At 41.1% G+C, this 22,104-nt stretch overlaps 1 protein-coding gene across 6 annotated transcripts; it reads right to left on the reverse strand.

Moving 5' to 3' along the window:
• Nucleotides 1-1,506: 1,506 nt before the first annotated feature.
• Nucleotides 1,507-22,093, reverse strand: tbc1d5 (TBC1 domain family, member 5). Of its 6 annotated transcripts, none has more exons than XM_082520805.1 (23): nucleotides 21,977-22,093; nucleotides 16,281-16,333; nucleotides 15,878-15,996; nucleotides 15,138-15,192; nucleotides 14,860-14,968; nucleotides 14,549-14,638; nucleotides 14,253-14,327; nucleotides 13,983-14,050; nucleotides 13,786-13,888; nucleotides 13,372-13,460; nucleotides 13,203-13,253; nucleotides 13,043-13,112; nucleotides 11,522-11,694; nucleotides 11,266-11,408; nucleotides 10,580-10,686; nucleotides 7,390-7,475; nucleotides 5,658-5,953; nucleotides 5,397-5,453; nucleotides 4,055-4,263; nucleotides 3,852-3,951; nucleotides 3,531-3,610; nucleotides 3,170-3,427; nucleotides 1,507-2,790 (listed from the first exon to the last, which is right to left on the reverse strand). In XM_082520805.1, the coding sequence occupies exons 3-23, from the start codon at nucleotides 15,975-15,977 to the stop codon at nucleotides 2,509-2,511; spliced, it is 2,601 nt and encodes an 866-aa protein (XP_082376931.1). In that variant the 5' UTR covers nucleotides 15,978-15,996; nucleotides 16,281-16,333; nucleotides 21,977-22,093; the 3' UTR covers nucleotides 1,507-2,508. The 6 variants fall into 6 exon arrangements, with proteins under 6 accessions (XP_082376931.1, XP_082376928.1, XP_082376930.1 ...); XM_082520802.1 differs by having other exon boundaries at nucleotides 15,138-15,195; XM_082520804.1 differs by lacking the exon at nucleotides 21,977-22,093 and adding an exon at nucleotides 21,765-21,930 and having other exon boundaries at nucleotides 15,138-15,195.
• Between the last annotated feature and the right edge of the window lie 11 nt (nucleotides 22,094-22,104).

The following is a 22,104-nucleotide window of genomic DNA, read 5'->3' on the forward strand; positions in this document are numbered from 1 at the left end:
GTCACAATTAATGACTATTTCCAACCATTAAAACATGCACCAATGACCACTTTATTAGGTACACCTTGCAAGCATACTGGCAGCGATTTTGGTTCATTGATATCAGTTTCTGCAGATTTATAAGCTGAACATTCATTATGTGAATCTCCCATTACAATATATCCCAAAGGTGCTCTATTGGATTGAGAGCTGCTGACTGGAGGCCATTTGAGTACATTGAACTCATTGTCATGCTCAAGAAACTAGTTTGATTAGTTTTGTGACATGGCATGTAATCCTTCTGGAAGCATGCCCACACTGTAGTCATAAAGGGATAGCTGTGTCAGCAACAATAGTCAGGTAATAGTCTGGGGTTTAAATGATGCTGAACTGGTACTAAAGGGCTCAAACTGTGCCAAGATCAGCCTCACCATTACATCATCACTAGCCTGAACCATTGATGATAAGAAGGATGAACCAATGCTTTCATGTCACTTATGGCAAATTCTCTCTCTACCATCTTGCAGTAGGAATCATGGCATCAGACCAGGCAACATTTTTCCAATTTTCTACTCTGACTGGAGAACAGAAGTAGCTTCTCTTTCCTTTTCTTAGCTAACAGCATAACAACAGTGGTATGGCCTTCTGCTGGTGTAGCCCATCTCCATAACAGTTCAATGTGTCTTGCATTTAAAAATTGCCGTGGTTGTAATAAATAGTCATTTGAGTTGTTGATTTCGAAGCAGTCTGGCTATTCTCCTCTGACGGCTGGTATCAACAATTTTTTTGCCCAAACTGCTGTTAATTGGATATTTCCCCCTTTTTCAGTGTAGAGATGGTTGTGCAGGAAAAATCCCAGCAGCTCAGCAGTTTTTGGAAACACTCAGATCAGCTCATCTGACACAACTGTTCAAACTCAAATCACCTTTCTTGTCCACTCAGAGGCTTGGTTTGAACTCCAGCAGGTCATTTTGACCAACTTTATGAGCCTAAACACATTGAGTTGTTGCTATGTGACTGGCTGATTACATATTTGCATTAACAAGCAGTTGTAAATGTGAACATAGTAAGTGTTTGTACATATAAATGCACATTTTATTTGCATGAGATCCAAGTTTTTACTGTCCTGGACATAATCATCTCTCAGTTTCACTGAAATACAGCAGCAGCATGGGTAAGCCTATAAGTATGGATGGCTTTGCAGTTAAATACGTTATAAACATCCAAAACATCTGTAGCAGCTCCTCGCAACAATGAATAATATCTGGAGATGAAGACCATTATTTAACCAAAACCCCAGAATAGCTTTTAAATAAACCACAGACTGATATCTCTGCAAAATTTGCTCAAAGTACACAGCATACGTAATAATACCATTAGCTGCGAATCCATGGTTCAGTTGTTATGCTCCTACTCCATTTACCCACACTTCCTGTCTGCTTTTTACTGCTGCTATCCAATCAGGACAATGTGTTAACTCAAAGTCTTGAGAGCAAGTAATCCAAAGAAGACACTAGAAGTTCAGCGTTTTAGCAAGAGCAATGTAGTTTTATTGGTCTAGAGTTAATTAGGCTGAATAGGCAGCTATAGAGGAACATTCTTTGTGTGCTGCTTTGTGTAATTTTGCCACAGAACACGAGAACAACTTACCTGTAACGTGAGCAAAGATAACAGACACTGAATTGTCCATATTGGAATCAATTTTAAAACAAAGGTAAAGGAGATTTATTCCATAATTTAATCATATACACCAGGGAAATTAAAGCACTAAAGGGTTAAAAATAAAAACAAAACAGTTTTCTTTAAAAGAGTTTTCTTAAATAAAAAAAAAGAAAAAAAAAAGAAAAAAGAAAAAAAAAGATCACAGAGTTAGGTTTTGTTTGGCTGAGAAGAATAACGGTCAGAGGCACTGGTTTATGGGGGGGAGAAAGCTGCCCTCAACAAGTGACAGGACGACACAATCCTTCTTTCCTTCGAGTATCAGGGCAGAGCGCTTCCTCTTTAGAGGCATACACGCAGACAGAACACAGGCAGAGGTGTGGCCAGAGCTCCACATTCACGAGGAACAACAGCTCCACACTCTCAATCATTACAGTAAGAGAAAAGGAGTCCCCTCCTGAAGGTAAACTGCAGTTTCAGGTCCAACTCTTTAGAATCATCTTGTAGTGACAGGGTAAGCAGTTCAATGGCGCCCTCTCTCTGTAGAGCAGGGAACTACAAATCATGAGTGACGGATGAGGTTAGATTGTACCCACTAAAAAGGCCCAGCATAATAAGGAGATGAGACAGCATACAGCATCAGCTCAGACAGGACTGAAGTGGCACAGATTAAAGAGAGAGTATCGGGCATTTGTGACACAAGTGTCACAGTCCAGGTGTTCAATTTCTATGTTGAGAGCAGTTTCAGTTTCACCATTGACCTAAAGTCCCCTCACCAATTCCAGGTCACCTTTCTCTGATCAAACCCCGCTGAATGGATATGAACCAGAACGGGTATAGGTGAAGGAATAGGGCGGTGATTTAACACGTTCACAGGTCGTTCGGGTTAACGATGGTAAAGTCAGAGTCCTTGCTGTGGGTGGAGCCTTCATCTGGGCTGGAGGAACCTGAGGTGGTGCCTGCCATTAGGGGATCTTGGAAAGTTCCAGCCGCACCCTCAGGCTCCATCCGCACCATGCCACGCCCCCGTCTGATTTGAGGAGTGCGCTCGGATGCAGACCTTCCTCCAGTTTCGGCGTGTAGGTCTCCGTCCTGGGAAATAAGGATGTAATCGTCCCAGTTTTTGCCCTCCAACCCCAGAGAAGACGCCACCTGCATGCAAGAATCTTTTTTTAAAACTGCATAAATGCCTAAAGTGTGAGATCACGCTTGCCTTGGCCTAAAGCTGAGTGTTTTGAGATAAACTTGCTGTGCTCGGCGGTATCATTCAGAAATGGTATAATTCTTAGGAGAGCAGATTTAGCATGACACACCATAATCCTGGAAAGATACAAAACCACTCTGAACACAGACTTGCAGACATGAAAGGGATTAGGATTTAAAATGAATGAATCCTGGGATCAAAGGGTCAAACAGCAGAACAGACGACGAAACATAATCCTGTATGGAGTGAACGTTAAACTGTATTTGATGCCAATACAGCTGGCAGAGGTACAGAGCAATAATTTACGCAGACAGGAAAAACGCTGACCTGTTGATCAAATGGTGTCATGGCCTGCTCCTCCTCCTTCTCGTCCATGCTCGCGCTCCCTTCCAGCTCGGAGTCCCTGCTCGGCCTGATGTTTGCCTGCTGTTGCTGGCCACTGTGGAGGCTGCTGGTGCTTAGAACAGTTTCACCTGCTGCTGCTGTGGACGTGTAGTGATCGTCAGCAATGGTGATTTCTTCATTCTCCTCAGCTTCCAGCTGGCTCTGGTTGAAGCGCAGCGCTCCCTTTAGGATGTCTTTAATCTGACAGGGAGAAGGAGGCCACAGAGATGAGTTAGTGAATATGATTATAAAAGGGACATCACAAAAATGAATACACACTTATAGCATCTGCTCACACAGTCACCTGTTTGAGTCCAGCCAGTGAGACCAGGACCTCATCCTCTTTCTCGATGTGTTCTTGGAGAATCACTTCCTGGATTTTACCTAGAGGAACAATGAGTGGTCAGGCACTGATCGGCCACAAAAATCGACTATATTACTATCACTATATTACAATTCGAAAACATAAACAGTATTATTATAGTCAGTAAATTTTTAGCAAAATTAGAAATTTACAAATTTAAGTTAGACAAAAATATAACCTGCAGCAGACGCTGACACACGAGTGGAATTAGACTGAATGTTTTTTTTTTTAAGCCATGTAACCATGTGTGGCTGAACTTACAGATGTGTGTGTTCATCATCTTAGCACAGTATTTGCTCATGGCCTCCAGGTCGTTGATCTGGCCCTGCAGGAAAGAGACTTGGGCTTCCAGGTCTTCTTCCTGTTGATCCCACAAACACAAACAGAGAAAACTGGAAACTGAAGGAAACCCTACAAAGAAGGGATTATGGTTAAAGCTGTGAGAGAAAATTAAAAAGACTTACCATCTCTTTCTTGCCCATAGTCTTGCTGTGGGAGCGCGAGCGAGTGATGTTAAAGAAGGACTCCTTCTTGGTGGCGGAGAGGGGCGGGGATGAAGTGCTGACATCACTCCCTCTGGATGGGGGAAGAGGCGGGGAGGCGGTGGATTGACCACGGCCACCAGAGAGGCTTTCTATGCTTGTAGAGGAGCTGACCGTCCTCGAGCTTTGGCCTAAGAAGCACAGACAGACATTTTTATTAGTAACACTAGGAAGTTGAAAACCTATGGACGTCACCTTATTTGAATTTACGGGAGAACAACCTGCACAGGAAATAAACATGAAAGAAACTATTGTTCCTTTAAACTCTATGAAGAACCCTATTTATGGAGGCCAAATCTCATCAATATCGGTAATTTAGAAAGATATTAAACAGCTAAGTGCAAGACAAGACTGAAACCTGGACTGTCAAGCTGGAATTGCAGATTTTTCCCCCCGTGCTGAATGAGATGTAGAAATTGTGAATTCATGTATTCATGAATTCACAATCAAAAAAGACATACATTGTGTTTTAAATGATAAATGATTTTTTCCCCAAGTGCATCTAATTAATAAATAAATAAATAAATAAATAAATAGATAGATAAATAAAAGTGTCTAGTAGTGCTAATGAGTCTGTCTGTTATATTTCCTTTCCTAGAGTTTTTAGCTTTCATGTCATCATCTGTTTTTAGATAATGCAAATCTGCAGCAGTGCCCCTCACCACAGAGCAAAGCAGGAGCTGATTGGAGAGGCGCAGTCCCTGCTGCTCAGAGAATGATGCTCATTAATGCAGCAATTAAATGCAAATGTAAGTAATCAATTAATAACAGACTTTTGCAGTTATTAATTGACTGCAAATCTGTTGGTCTATAATGAGTCATTAGATATGCATTTTTCTTTGTCACTGCAGACTAAACAGCAAGCTGACACACACACACACACACACACACACACACGACAAATAGGGGTTTACAGCTACAGTGATGCAACAACAGAAACTTGCTGACAGGTTTTTTTGTTCGGTTTTTTAAAGGACACAGTCTTAGCACTACTGATGAGAGATGTCGCAGCTCACTAGTGATGCCTATGCCATCATCTGCACTGATGCAGCGAGCTGTGATCTCCCTCTGGTGGTCACAGTTGAAAATCACATGCAGCACACACTCATGTCTGTTTATGGTAACATTTGGCACACCAACAGCAGGGACAGGTGAGCAAACGGCGTACAACATGCAGGATGCTTAGAAATGGGCTGGCAGTGATGAAAGCACGGACAAATAAGGGCGGGCATGTCACACAAGCAGTTGCCATGACAGCAGTTACCTTGTGTGTCACTGTGAGTCTGGGCTGAGGCCTGAGACACTCCACCTGAAACGCCATCTAACAGACAGGAGAGTCAAAGCCGATGCTGCCATAACCACACAAACCAAAAGGCTGAACAAACTTCAACAACCAGTGTTAAAAAGGGTGTAAGGGTAATTCACCGGGTACATAATACACCAACTAGTAGATGGTAAGAAGGATGTCATCACATCTGTCCTGCCACAAATCTGGAACATTTCTGTTTTGACTACTTGTGCTCACCTTTGCTCAGGTGGACAGGCATGCTTTCAGACTTGAGCAGGCGATAGTGCTGAGTCTGGGCCTGGCCCTGGGTCTGCGTCGGAGCTGACGGATCTGCCAGCAGGTGTGGTAAGATGGGCGTAGGGGCCGAGGCCGGGGAGGTGGACGAGGAGGAGGAAGAGGAGGAGTGTACCTCGCTGTTGATTGGTGAAATAGACGCACCAGACATAGCTGGAGCAATGAGCTTCCTGCCGAAGTTGAGCAGACTGCTGGAGACCTTGTTGATGTTGAGTGGAGCAGCTTTTGTAGAGCCAGAGCTAGAAAGAAAAGGATATGAGACACTTCACCTGATCTCATCTTTACCAGAAGATTTTCCAAACTACTACTTTTAGCATTATTTAACAAATGTTCTACCTTCAAGGTATCCAGAGGTTTATATTTTATAAGATAGAAAAATTAAACCCTGCTTCCAGAAATCTGGGATTAGCCTGAGAAGTCTCAAAGACAAAACAAATGCTATAAAATGGCTCATGAGAGGGGTTTTTTTTGGTGCTCAATTCTTGAATGCAAAACAGTTATCCCAGAATTTAAAACCTGGATTACCCAGCACAATAACATAAATTGACATCTCGTTCTTAATATTAACGACTGCAGATCTTAAGGTAGTTTTAGACCCTATAAAACTTTAATGCTCCGAGTGGAGGTCTGATTTCTAATAGCTCATCTGAGGTTTTTTTTTAATGACCGCATTCTTGTCTCATGCACACAAGGGAGCCTACAAACACTGCCTATTTTATATTACTTTTATACAGTTTCACTGACCTAAAGAATGTGCTCATGTGAAAGAACATGTCCGAATAGAAAGCAGGAAATAAAATGACTAATGGCGAGTGGACTTACAAGGTAAGGTTATGCTTTAATAAAACATAAGGATCAGTGCAGGAGCAATTTTAGTATTTTATACATATAGACACATTTTTAATGTGAATATATAAATAATGATAAATACTGAAAACTGTAGCCATGTTCGAGTCAAATGGACCCATCTGTCATTTATGTGTGAAGGTTCAAAGTTCTGCAAGCTGTCATGGGCGTTATATAGAGCCCAGAATAGAGGGGGGGGTAGTTTGAAACAGCAGTCTGAACCTTTGGCTCACTGGGATTACTTGCACATAACTAAACTAAAGCAATTTTTATCAATGGCCACTAATGTAACCCATATTGTATGTGATACAGTTGAGTCCATAATTTTCTGGACAAAGACAAAATTTTCATTTTCTTTGGTCTGAACTTCACCACAGGGTGATGCTCTCAGATAAGATTCAAATAAAAGCAGCATGACTGGTCAGATGGTGCTTTACAATGCAAATGGATAATGATCTAAAGAATACCAAGACAGTCACCTCATCACAACCTAATAACCTTTCAGTTATTAAATACAAAATTAAATGGAGACCCACAAACAAGCAGCGACTGAAGGAGACTGCAGTAAAAACCTGGCAGAGCATCTCAAGGGAGGAAACGCAGCATTTGGTGAGGGTTGGGTTATAAACTTCAGGCAGTCTTTGACTGGAAAGTATTAAAAACATTCCTTATATTTTAAAATATCTTAGTTTGTCCAATTAATTTTGAATTGGAAACATGCATTTTTGTCCTGGATGCATGCATGTATGTATGCATGCCCCATATGTTTATACCCATGTGTGTGCGCAATGTCAGGTCCATTCAAAGACAAGGCTGTGCCTTATTTTACCGTGTCTTGTTCATCAGGTCAGCTCCCTTTGTTTTGTAGTAATCCAGGTTCTGCTGGAAGTGGTAGTTCATAGGTCGCGGGTTGTTCTACAAAAACAATAACTTAAGCTTAAACTGTTATTGTTAACAACTTTAACAAGACAGATTAAAAACCTCTGCTGTGCACAACAAACAAGTAATCTCACAGTAAACAAGTCAACCGAAAATATGTGCACATGCATGACTACATAAATAAGTCAATATATGTTTCTGAGTTAGTACTTATGAGCAACAAACCTCCACCATGCCCCTTCTTGCACTGTTATTAGGGATGAACCCTCCCCAACCACCCTCCAGGTATAAATCTGATGTTGACCTGGTTTGACATGGCTGTTCATCTGGGGGTAACACTGTCATGTCAGATCAACACCTTCCTGAAATTTCATCTCAGGAGAGTGGTGAACAGGAGTTTGGTGGAGTTGTTCAGTATACAGGTCAATGAATTTGGACGAGGAACAAAAGATAATTTAGGTGAGGTGTTCGCTAAGGTCAAAGACTCCGTGCTGATTTAACTTGTTCACACAACAACGTCGAGCTTACATGCAACTAAAACGGTACAACTACAAACGTTCTGCGTGGGAGAAGTAACAGCACAGCAGACCTCTGGTTAAGTGAACAAAAATCAGAAAGACCGCAGGAGGAAAGAAACAAGTGTATGACAGGAAAAGTATGGTCAGGGCTGGGGAAATCTTGGCAAAAATGTATCAGGTCTTTTTTGGATTTCCAAACTAGACCAGAGTTTTGCACTTCACATAGTTTCACATTTACCAAGTGCACAAGTACTTCTGTTTTTACTTTAACTGTCTTGCAGTTGCATCATTGTGCCATTTTAGGATTTTCGTAATCAAACTCAGGACAGGACTTTTACATTGGAAGTTTTTTTCCACTGCATTTATCATCAAAGCTGAGCTCAGGTCCATCCCATTTCCACTGATCATCTGCCACTAGAGTCCACCTGTGGTAAATTCCGTTGATTGGACATGGTGTGGAAAGGCCCACATTTGTCTATATGAGGTCCCATAGTTGACAGTCCATTTCAGAGCACAAACCAAGCCATGAAGTCCAAGTCTGTAGACCTCAGAGACAGGAGTGTATTGAGGCACAGATCTGCGGAAGAGTACAGTTTCTGCAGCAATGAAAGTCACAGTAAGCAGAGTGACCTCCATCCATCCATTCGCTTCCGCTTATCCTTTTCAGGGTCGCGGGGGGCGCTGGAGCCTATCCCAGCTGTCATAGGGCGAGAGGCAGGGTACACCCTGGACAGGTCGCCAGTCTGTGGCAGGGCCAACACACAGGGACAGACAACCATTTGCACTCACATTCACACCTAGTGACAATTTGGATTATCCAATTAACCTATCCCCACAAGCTGCATGTCTTTGGACGTTGGGAGGAAGCCGGAGTACCCGGAGGGAACCCACGCAAACACGGGGAGAACATGCAAACTCCACACAGAAAGACCCCAGCCTGATGGTGGAATTGAACTCAGGACCTTCTTGCTGTGCGGCAACAGTGCTAACCACCGTGCCACCGTGCTGCCATTATATGTAAATTGAAGAAGTTTGGAACCACCAGGTATAACTGGCCGCCCGGCCAATTTGCCACACTCCACTAGTCAAGCCTGTAACAGAGCGGCCATACAGAAGCCTCTCTTCAGTAAAAGGCACGACAGCCCACCTGAAGGCAAAAAGCACCTGAAAGTCTCTCAGACCATGAGAAACAACAAAAAAAAAATTCTCTGGCCTAATGAAACCAAGCTTGAACTCTTTGCCCTGAATGCCAAGAGTCATGTCTGGAAGAAACCAGGTACTGTTCATCAGCTGACCAATACTATCCCTACAATGAAGCACTGTGGTGGCAGCATCATGTTATTGGGATGTTTTTCAGGAGCTGGGAGGCTACTCAAGGTCAAGAGGAATGCAGTGATGTACAGAGACATCCTTGATGATATCCTGCTCAAGAGCACTTTAAACCTCAGACTGGCAGGGGAAGGGGGGTCTCTTTCCTTTGTTAATGTTCCAGCCAGAACCTAGACTTGAACCGACTTAACATTCTGGAGAGATCTGAAAATGGCTGAGGACCAATGCTCCCCACCATGACCTTGAGAGCTTCTGCAATGAAGAATGAGAGAAGCTGTCCAAAAATAAGCCACCATTCTAAAAATGACTTGAGCCTGTAATTGCTGCCAACTGTACTTCAGCAAAATATTAAGCAAAGGCTGTGACTGTTTATATACATGTTGTATGTTTGTTTTTAATAAATTTGCAAAAATTGGAAGAAAATGTTTTCCCCTTTGCCATTAGAGGATATTGTGTTTAGGACATTGAGGTGAAAAATTTATTTCATCCATTTTAAATAAGGTTGTAAACATGACAAAATGTGGAACGAGTGAAGTGCTGTTGCAAAGACCATGAAACATGCACTGCTGAGCTGAACATTAACTAACCCAACCATAAACTCTGATATGCAAGGGGTGCTAGTTTAAGATTAATGTGTTTTAATTGTACATTAAACATACAAACATAAACACAGAGGCCTATTTGTTACACACAAAGATTAAAATGCACTTATATTTGTGCTACGACTACTTGTCATTAACTGCAGTGACCGCTTCATTGACTACACCTGCGTTTCCTGTATTTACTGTAAGTGCCCCGACATTAAAATGTAACCTCTCAAGCATGAGAAACTAAAATACTTGCTGCCAATTTTAACTTCACTTTTTACACCAAAGCGCTTTCTGAGAGTACAACAACACCACAAAAAGGTTTTTGGTCCTTGCTAAAAGTGTGTTGCTCGAGGATTTTAGCCCACTGTGCATATGAGTCTTTCACTTCTGCAAAACTTCTACTTCCTCTGTGATGGGGACAAAAGGCAACTTGTTTTGAGTGAGGCATCGCCTTTACAGTAAGTACTTGATAAAAGCTGCTAGAAGAGAGCTTGTTTAACTGTAAGTTTGTTCTGATTTTGATCATGAGTCTCTTTCTCTCTTCCCCATTTTAACCTGTGACCAGTTAGACAGTGAAAGAGACACGTGAGCGCATAACACACATCAGCACTTTTATAGAGACTTACATCACCAACTGTCAATTCTATCAGCAAAACCAACATGTATTATTTTTCTAGTTAAGTACGCTGGTATAATAACTTACTTTGGGATCTCGAAGGAACAGAGCCTTTTGCAGCAGAGAGTTGATGTCTCCTATTGGGGGGTAGTGCATTAGGAGGCCCAGGCATGTCTGGAAGTTGCTAGCAATTACTAAAAAAAGAAAAACAGATTTAAGAAGAATCTTAAAAAAATAAAAATAAAAATCTGGTAACAGCTTGTGCTTTGCTTTAATCAAGTGTGAATCACCAAGAGTGTTTCAAGCTGTAGTCTCACTTCCTTAGTGTTTTCTATTTGACTTATTTGTCACAGACTAGACTCTGCATTCCAAGAAAAACAAAGCTAAACAAAAAGAGTCCACAAAATATCAGAATAAAAAAAATAAATAAATTAAAAAAAAAAAGAAAAAAAAAAGAGAAGTTGCAGACTTATTTTCATATATAAAAAAAAAAGAAAAAAAGTGCGAATGGACAAGCTTCATTAACTGCAGACTGAAATTGCATTGTGTTACATTTTGGCTCATTGGCATAACAGTAGCACTTATACAAGCAGAACTGCAGTCTATGCTATTTATATGAAAAGATCAATTGTAGTCCGAAGTAATATAACTCTGTCTAACTAAATGAGCCGGAGTAATTCACAGTTTTCCACTTATGTATGTCTTACGAAATTACATGCTACAAAGACAACACATGGCATTATTGGATTATTTAAGTAATAAATGGTGCGTACGAGCATCTCGGATATAGAGCAGCATGGCCACAAAGATGTAGTCCACAAGGTCCAGAGTGATACAATCAGCAAAAAGGGCATCCCACACCACCAGCAGGTCCTGAAGAGGAAATTCCCGGCCAAACAGCAGACGAACCCACCGGCTAAAGACACAGAAAAAAAAAAAAAAAAAAAAAAAGGCTTTACTGCATTTGTGTCCAGCAGTGGATCAGGAAAAAAAAAAAAAGTCAGACTGCCCAAAGATGTAAATACTGACATCCCGTAGATCTGCGGGGCGATCTCCAGCCGATTGAGATGCATGTGCAGCTCGATATCGTGCTTCTTCACCAGCTGGTCCTGGATGCGGTTGACTTTGGTTACTATGGCAACAGATGGCCCTGCATCCTGGGGTCGAGCGAATGGGATGGTGGTCAGCATTTCTTCTTTACCCTGGGGAAGCAGATTGTTCCATCACAACTGAAACATCTTCATGCAAACATAAATGAGGAAAATCAGCAACAATGAGGAGCTGCAGTATCCTTTTGGGAGGATATGCTATTCTGAGTTTTGTTAAGTTTACTTGCTTTACTTTATTTAATTCAATAAGGTGGAGTTTAATTATTAGATCTTTTGATTCATATTAACAGGATAGGAGGATATCTGGTGACTGGAGGGCATTTGAGTACAGTGAAGTCATTGTCATGGCCATGACATCAGTTTGAGATGGGCTGAGGTCACATGATGTCTTATGCTGCTGGAAGCAGTCGTCAGAAGATCGGCACATTGTGCCCATACTGAGGTAGGCTGTGGACTTTAAGTGATGCTCGCAATGACAGTGGCGCAAAGGCAACAACAAAAAAACAAAACAAAAAAAAAAAACTAATTCCCCACACTAAACTGTTCTTAGATGGTAGGTTAGATTCATGTTTGCAAGTTGTTTACACCAACATGAAAGAGCATAACATCTGAATGTTGCAGCATAAATTGAGACTTGTCGAATCAGGCTACAGTTCCCCTCCCATCAGCTCAAAGCAGTCTGGCCATTCTGTTCTGATGTCTGATGTCAACAAGAAATTATTGCCCAGAGAAATCCTGCTCACTGGGTATTTTCTCTTTTTCAGACTATTCTCTGTAAACTCTAGAGATGGGCATGCGGGAAAATCCCAGCATAGCAGCCGTTTCTGAAACACAGACCAGCCCATTTGGCTGTCACTGAAATCCCCTTTCTTCCTCATTCTGATTCTCCGTTTGAAATTCAGCAGGTCAACTTGACAATGTCTGCAAACCTAATTGCACCAAGTTGTTGCCATGTCATTGGCTGATTAGATATCTGCGAAAGTATAAAGTCTTATATTGCAAATTTGTCTCTAAGAGCTTTGAAGAGCCTCTACAGTCTGCTTAATTTGGAGTGGAAAAAGAAAAAAAAACTAATAAAAAAGTTCACAAAACATGAAGTGTTTTAAGTAACAATTTGACTGACAGTCAGTGATAATCATGGTTTCTGTTTGTTCCTGCACTTGTGCCACAAATCGGTTGGGTACATCAAACAGATCCAGCTGCTCGTCTGCATTTCTGACAACGAAGCCTCTCGTCCTATGTTCACTATAGTAATAAAAATGCAATTGCTGCTACCATGGTAACCACCTGAGTGGTCAAATTAACCAGGACTGAGCTCTTCAACATTGTAATTTAGCGTTAATATAATGTCATGTCTTCATGACAGTGCAATCAGCTGGTATTGTGTTACAATCTACAATCAATTTCAGTGTCAAAAGTAGTTTTTCAAATTAGAACAGACCTTCCTCACTTCCCTTTCAAAGCTGGAGAACCACGGCTCTGCTGTCTCCATTAGCTGCGAGAACATGGCACTACAGAGAGAGGCAAAGATAAATGTAGTGAGATTTTTTAAAAGTATAAACATTTCTTATTCTGAACCCTTTTAATCGGCTGATACTTACTAGGCATCGTGCTCGAGGTACACTGGGTCTAACAGACACTTCATCTCCTCACTGAAAAAAGTGAGAATCTTTCAATTTAATCTTTGGACAAATAAATACAAAAAATATGTTGTCATCAGAGAAGCAGGTCTGAAGGTGTTAATGGCTTTTCAGTGAAATGCAAACTGACCTGGGGCTGGCCGTCTCACTGGCATGCTGAAAGGCTTGATGGTCACAGTGCAGCACAAACACTATGGGAGCCAGCAACTCGTGCATCCCCTACAGACAGAAAAGCAGACAGAGGCAGAGAGAATGTAAGATGCATAAAAGGCAGAAGGGAGAGGAAACAAATACAGTTCAATTGTGGTCAGTCTTTCTTTAATAGTGATGCACGAGGTTTCTAATCCGTCATGACAGGTTTAATTTAGATATTGTTAGCCACTACTCAGCCATGTGTCACTTCCAGTTTGTAAAAAAGATGCTATGCTGGCCATCTATTCACAGGCTGGCACCTGTTACAGACACTTGTAATGCTTAGGTTACAAAGGCATTTTGTTCTGTGTGAGCTTGTTGAACAAACACACGGGACGATGTTGAATGTTACCTGTTTGTACAGTAACTGCTCATTTTCTCTGGCATAACAGAAGAGAATATCAGTCAGCTTGGTCCTCACATCTTCATCCTGGAAGTATCGGATCTCAGGGAATCTAATCCAAATACAAAAAGAGCAATTTTTTTTTCCTGCCATGTTAATAACAGAAAAATAAAATAAAATAAGCAAATAGTAACAGAGATACTTACGTTCTCAACACATCCTGCTTGACCATTCCCTTTAGCTCTTTATCCTGGAAGAACTTATTCCACAAACTCTGGATGTGACAGAAAAAAAAATTACATTCAGAAAATCAAGGGAAGAGATTGTTGTCATTACAATGACAATGTGTGTAAATCTATATGTTAAAAACCAATATGTCATTGACAGTATCAATAATTATTAGAAGGTCACAAAGTGTCAAAGTGTCAGGGTCATATTTTGCACATAACCATGAAACATTTGTGGAGAAAACTCACCCCCTCATCCTGGGACAGTGGGTTGTTCACCACAAGGTCCTGCTGGCCTGCGGCCTTGCGGGGGTTGGTAATGTGCTGTGACAGAAAAAAACAAAACAAAACAACAATAATGCACAACAATTAGTTACAACCTTTGATGATTTGATAAGTGATCAGTTTTTTCCCTCATGGGCTGCATATTATGCTCCGTGTTTCAGGATATAAGCAGCTATAAATTCTACATATGAATGAGCAGTGAGGTTAATGGAGAACATTTATATCTTAGAACCACACTGGCCACAGATGGGTGCTCTCACCATCTCCTTGATCTTCTCATACTGGGCCCGGAGCTCCTTTGTCTTGTTTATCCACTGCTCTTTATCCTCTGGAAGAACCTCCAGGTACAGCTATAGACATGCAATGCACATATCAGTCCATGCAACAGTTCATCTTTGAGAAATCACTAACATGCAGAAAAATCAGCCCTTTCAGAACTACGCTCGAGGCTGTTATATCCACTGAGGAAAAAGTCTGTAAGCCACCACAACTTCCCTTTTCTGTGACAGGGAATTTGCCAAAGCCCCCTTAATCAAACTCGATAGGACCGCTTGATCCAACTGGCAGTTACCTTCCAGCACACACTCCGAAAGCGGCTGCTCCTCAGCCGCCCATTGATGCCTGCCTGCCGGATCCTGGCCAGGTAATTACTGTTGAGAAACAAGTCGTCCCATTCTTTCCTGCATTGGGGAGGGGGTGGTGGAGGCAAAGCATGAGGGGATTTACCAGCTTCAACTCAACTTGGGCAACTTGTGTCATCAAGCAGTAAACAAACAAGATAAGAAGCTAAGAGAAGTGGGCCGCGAGTTCACGATACCACCATGAAGGGATATTAATGGAATAACTCACCTATATGAGAGAAAGGTAGAATGAGACTCCAAAGTGCTGCTGTCAAGAGATCCTCCTACTGAGAACAGACACAGCCACAAGGGGGAGATGTAAACAACAAGTGCTAGGGCGTCAAAGCAGAAATCAATTTGTGTGTGTGTATATATTTTTTTTTTTAGACGAGGCAATGACAGAGCAACAAAAATGCATACTTAGACAATTTTACTGCATCACAATAACCCATCAGTTATTCTTTTACAAGGCACGCAGTAGAGCAAAAAGGGGAGCAGAGAAGGTGATTAAAGGAAGTAAAGTAACATACTCTGTTTCTTCTTTATTGGCCGTAATAAGTCTAATTTGGCCTGCAGGTGAACATGCATTGAAGTTGGAGAGCTGTCTATCAGCATTAGTTACAGGAGTGGATCGCTCCACAGGGACGCTCAGTATGAATATTCATCAGTTCCACAACATGCCAGCCACCAACGTTTTCTTTCAGTCACACGTTAACATAAAAAACACACTCAGCCTGGGGGTGTCGCAAGCCACATCTGTGACTCACACTTCAGTCAGCTCAAAATTTTCTTTTTAATCATCTCCAGAATGAACCTAAACTTATCATCTCCATTGTTGTGAGCCTGTAAGTCCCAAAAGGACTGCAGCATTGGTATATTATGATGTGGGTCTTGGTCCAAGGAAGGGGAAATGGTTACAGGTGTTATCTATAACAGAGGTTTGGAAGTCTTAACTGAAAGTTGACATACTGTTTTCATTCTTGTTGAAACTCTGGAGCGCGTCAAAACCTGTCTCCTGATGATCTTCACTCTGGAGTGGATGGCGGGTCTCAAAATTGGGATGCTGCATGACTGCGACCCAGCTGGACCTGGAGAATGAGGTAGCAGGTAAGAGCAAAAAAGAGAAAGATATAAAGAAGAAAGATAACTGAACACGATCTCCCAAAAAGTCCTGGTGTTAAAGCACAAACTAAACTTATTTCTTTTAACAGGGACACAGAGCTTCAGTTTCAGCTTCAGAACCTGTCCTGACTTTGCCAACTTTTCATGAACATTGTAGCCTCTGACCTCTTTTTATATAACAGTGCTGGCAAATCAGTCCACCGCAATCAGCAAAGTTTCTCCAAGCACACCATTTGATCTCGGTACTTACTGTCACAGCTTTGTGTTTCTCGTCAGTTGAGACTCAGAAGGAAAGGATCGTTTCTGCAAGTAGAGGGAGAAGGACTGATAATAAAGGGGAAATGAAGGACAAAGCTGCTAAAGGGCCAAAAATGACTCAGTGAAATATAATACAGTAGAGCAGAAGTAGGCAGCATAGGAAGAAAATTAAAAGACGTTGGTGAAAGAAATGCTTTGTAGAAACACCCAGCACTAAAGACGTAGACTAAAGTGACTGCAGATGCATTTCATAGTGAAGAATAAATCCAACAATTTATTTCTCAAAAAGTATTTTCATGAAGGAGCGACTTGATCAAAATTTGCTTTTTTGAGTTTGATACTGATTTTCAGCGAGTAAAACTACTGAAATATGCTTTATATAGTAAATTAATGTAGTATGTCAGGAAAAAGTCAATGTTTCAAGCAATGCTTAAAAAAAAGAAAAAAAAATAGCAGGGTTGTATTTTTAGTTTTTCTTTTTCCCCTACACTGTGGCAATCGCACAAAGGGATATGGCATAGTCTCCCTTCAAATGTATTATTTTCAACTTAACATAAAATAAAACACTGACATTGATTACAGTCAGTGAAGAATGGCTGAAATTAACAAGAAGCACTTGAGCTGCCTGATGTTCCACGGTGCTCTTTGTGATACATTGAACATAACTGGTGAAGCTAATGAGGTCATTAAGTAGGCAAATTAATGCATTAATTACTGATGTTTAATGTGAAGCAACTTGTCTTCGCGTGGCTCACGGACAGCAGTGTTTCTGAAACAAAAATCAGCTCTGGCGAGCGGTCAGGACGGGACTTCCGGGGAGCGATCCAAATGCAGGAGGAATGTTGGACGTGGTGCTGAGATTCACAAAGAGACAACCTTCAAGGCGATGATGGATATGACTCTAATTTTAACGGGCACCGTGCCTTCCTCTTTGATCACACCACAAATTAATCTCCGTGTGATAATAATGTAATATTGTTTTTCTCTGTTTTGACTGTAAATTAACGACCAAACATATAATACGAAGAAAACAATTTGAAGAAGTTAGGAGAAACTTTTCCTTTGTTTCCCCCCACCCCCTATGTTCATTTTTCACATAGAAATACATTAATTGATTCATCTTAAAAAGAGAGGATGAATAGAAAGATTTCCCAATGATTTAATGCCATACTGAGTGGTTTACCAGAACAGAAAGATGGATTCATTAAAAATAAATAAATAAATCCCAAGAAAACACAAACAAAAAACCCCACTATTAATATCCCGACCAGGTAAACCGTGAGCCAAGTACTCGCTGCCAACTTCTGAGAGAAGTTTACTTTTTCCGTGAGACATCACAATCTAGGTTAACCAATCCTGCCTTCGTTCTTTATCCGGCTTGGGATTATTCCATGTTTATGAATATGTTTAGCCTAATGCGCAGGCCTACAGAATAGCACGTGCCCACAAAGCATTGTGTTTTCTTTCGATTTAATAATTGTGGATGAATGAAACACTGCTTGATAAATTAGCTACACATGCCATCAAAATAGAAATTATTTTATATGCATAATGTATGCGGCTGTTTTCACGGGGAACATCTGTTCTACTCGAAGACGAATGCTCTCCTTAAATCTGTGTGCTCCCCCCCTCCCTGCTTTCCTAAAAAGGACATTATCCTATCAAATAATCGGCACCAGTCCACAACTATGGGAAAAAACAAACCCCCTCCAGAAGAATGGTGTGAATAGGTGTTTCCAATAATAGCATCTTCTGCTTTCAAAGATTGGCATGAAAGATTTAAAGTCTCCTGAGTGAATACAAATACAAGCGGTAGTCATCTTGCATAGAATATTAATTCATATGATCACTGTGACCAAAATTACTCATGCAAAGTACTTTGAAAATTCTTTTCCCTACAGTCTTGTAGTCACATTCGTCGCTTTGTCTCTTCTTTCCAAAAGTAAAAAGTGACTCTAAACTTTAGAGATCACTCATCCCTACTTGTTCTTTGCATAGGCATATCTTATGCGCGTGTCTCCGCAAGCCTTTCCGAGCGAGTGAAAGATGACGCGGGTGTTCGTCTTGAGGCCTCGCCGTGTTAGCACAGCCTTGCCTGAAGCGACTCTTCTCTTAGCCTTCTGCTGCTTTCATTACTTTTTCCCGGAGTCGAACATAAAATGACATCCCAACTTTACTACATAATAATCAAGGCAAATTAGCTTCTGCATAATTTAATCCACGGCACCTGGAGACACCTCAATAATTCAAAGCACGAATCTTTCATGAAATAATCAAATCAATACATAATGAAATGCATAAATAAATCAACAGGCAAATAACAGCGAGTCCATCTGTTCGGAGGTAGAAGATCACTTACTGGGAATTGCTAACAAAAGCTTGCAAAGCTAAACTCAAACTGTAGCAGTGACATCATCCTGTGTTAGTTTTGCAGATTTTTTAGGATTTGGCTTCTTTAAGTTCTTACCCAAGATGGGATTTCAAATGAGCTATGCTGATGCCCGGGACTGTGGGAAGCACACTGAAATGATTTCAAAATTAAGCATACAGCCTCACTCTAAACCTCAATCCTTAATAGTCTTCCACAAGGCGTGCAACATAACAGTTCACTTTTCATTTCCCATCACACACATTCGGTCTGAAAGTGAGCTTAAAAACCACAGACTAACACTTCCCATTTGATCTAAGCCAAGAAGCATCACATTTTAAATAGAGCCCACAGTATGCGCAACTATAGGTTCATGATTTTATCTTTGGGGTCTGCTAGAACAGATTTCCACATCTTGGCATGTTTTCATACCATACTGTACACTTCTGCAGAACCTCCTTTTACCAGCTGTGTGAAATGCCTCATTTTAGATGGTCTCTTTACTACCGCCCTCCAGGGAAAGCCTGTCTGCTCTGATAGTTGGGCAACAGCAAAGCAACTGTTCTATGAAGCACATGGGTTGTCTTTCAGAGAGCTGTGCAGTGGTAATGACTCCCCAGAGTTAAACATGTTTAAATTAAAATTAGAACCAGAACAATGAGTGATTCCTGTCCACTTGCCTTTATTACACAGTGCACTATTTGAGCGATGACATTGTGGTTTCCAAAATTACCTCATTTTGGACATGCGTACCAGAGAACGCCAACCAAGAATCCAGCTGAGTTTGCGTTTCAGTGACGGACAATTAAAAAGACAGACGTAACTTCTGAAGGACCTTCAACCTGCATTCAAACTTCAGACCACCAGATGGCGATATCTGTGGTCGCAAAAACACTTTTGGTGCTGTAGAAATCTATGGGAAAACTGCTCTAACTTGATAACAGCCAAACAACGAAGAGCAAATTACTGCAAAAGTGACAGTCTACTGACCACAACCAACCAACCAACCCGGTGATGACATGTTCTGTACGGGCATGGCTCTAAATATGTTTTAAAAACTTTAAGCGCTTATTTCTTAAATGCAGCTTTGCAGACAGTGTTACATCTATGTCAGTTTTTGAGAGCAGGGCTCCTCGGTGTTACACATAAAGTGTTTCATGTAAATTTAAAAAAGAAAAAGAAAAACAGTGAGAGGGAAAACCGTAATCTCAAGAACTCAGAAGTTGATCGATGACCTCATGGTACGCTTTTATATCATCTATGGTTGCAGCATCCAAGCTGCTTTTTTTTTTTTTTTAAAGGTTTACACAATTTCTGGTTGTCCCTATAAGACACAAGATCAAAGCTAGCAATGGTAATCAGAGACATATTACTCTTAACACCTTAAACAGATTGCCAGTTTATTGATCTTAGTTAACTGACTTAATAACTACGTTAACTAGTTAACCAAATTAATTAGGTTAATTTATGGGGGAAGAAGCCAGAGTATCTGGAGAAAACCCACAGAGAGATGGGGAGAACATGAAAACTCTATAAAAGTCAAGGCCAGCTGGGGTGGATTCAAACCCAGGACCTTGGTGCTGTGTGGCAACTTCAACATGTAAAGCTGACTCTGCAGACTGATGTCTAATAAATATACTTCATGGAAATCATCCATATATATATATATATATATATATATATATATATATATATATATATATATATATATATATATATATATATATATATATATATATATATATATATATATATTTATTTATTCCAGGCTAGATAAGCTGGAAACTAAACCCAGATTAGTCAGTTGTATTAAACATTTTGCTGAAGTGCCTGCAGTATTTCCATTTGAAGACATCTGACTGAACTGCAACTACAGTTCTGCTCTCCGCTCAGGGATATGCTTTTTATCATTTCGCATTCAAATTCAGATGTTTTTTTTAAAAGTAGTAATAAACAGTAACAGCTGATCCACAAGAGTCTCAGCAGTTTCATGTGGGGGGAAACTGCTTTTACAGGATGAATATTCAAAGAGGATCCGGCAAACAGCGCTAATAGGAACTGTCAATGGCAGCTTCAGTCAAGACAGCTGATTGTAGTTTAGCAACAGCGAAACACCCCAGCTAAACAAACTCACATGCCTCTACTTCAGCACACAGTGAGAGCCTCAAGAGCCTTTATGGTCACATGCTCTGCAAGAGACTGAGAACATGTCTGGAACCTTAGCCTTACCAAAATTCCAAGAACTTGTTGGGTCCTGAAAGATTTAATTACCAAAGATAAAATCTGACAGACATCTGTCTGTACTGAAATGGACAACTCGTTAGTAACATGGGGGAAGAGGACATCCACAAAGAGTCGCAAGGTAAATCTAAAAAATGGGCATTTCTAAAGTGCCTTTTCGCTGATAAAAGCTATTCAGATAAAACTAAGGGGACATCTTGCCTGGACTACTCAATGACATTTACATGTAACCTCATATAAAAGATCACAAGTTAAACAAAAATAATAAAAACACCAACAACAACAACAGCTAGGAAGCATTGCACTAAAGGGAACGAAACTCTGAATGCACAGAAACACTCAAGTCAGCAAGTACTGAACATTTCCTCCAATATTATTAGCAGGCGGTGTGTTTAAGTCCCGGGTCTCGCTCCTTTCTAGTCCAAACGGCCTTTCTGCAGTCCACGGTGTCCTACAGAAAGATTCCCACACGGACATTTGTACTGAACTTCATCTTGGCAGTGTGGAGAAGTATGTGTGAAACCACACGAAACTACACAGGCAGGTGGTGTTAGCTGTTACCAAACCTCTGCACTGCCCTGAACTAGTCACTGAATCTTTCACCCATAGTTAGTCCTCCACTTAGCAAACCCACGATTAGCTGTTTTTCCCCACATTTTTTTGACATCGTAACTTACATCAATGACAAGGTCTGTCCAAATTGAAGCAAAACGTACACAGGGTCCGTCTGGGATGCAGCACGAATGAGCTGCCAGGAAGATGATCGAAGCAGAGGGGGCTTAAAAAAGCAAAATAAAACGCCAAACAGCAGCTAAGCTAGCTTGTATCGTCCGTCGGCTAGCAAAGCTAAATATGAACTAAACTTACTCTGGCAGCTGAAGCTCTTCATGTTGATTGAATAAGAGTTGAAACGACAGGAAGCAGGAAGGCTAATATGACATTAGCCTAGCGAGCCAACTCGGGGCCCTGTTATTACTTCCAACACACACACAGCTTCTGCTTTAAACGAGACAAAGTTGCGCCGCACGCTCAGGAACTAGCACCAAAAAGCAATGCGTTAGCAGTTTTTATTCACGTACCTGTTCGGATCACGCAGGAAGCCTCATTCTGCTCACTCGGGCTCCGCTGATTTGTAAACAGTAGCGTGTCAGGCTCACTGGCTGAAGACCAGCTGACTGGTCACGTGACCCCCGGCCTGTGACGTTAC

This window comes from Aulonocara stuartgranti, assembly GCF_965226115.1.
Source record: "Aulonocara stuartgranti genome assembly, chromosome: 22".
Classification (NCBI taxonomy): Eukaryota; Metazoa; Chordata; class Actinopteri; order Cichliformes; family Cichlidae; genus Aulonocara; species Aulonocara stuartgranti.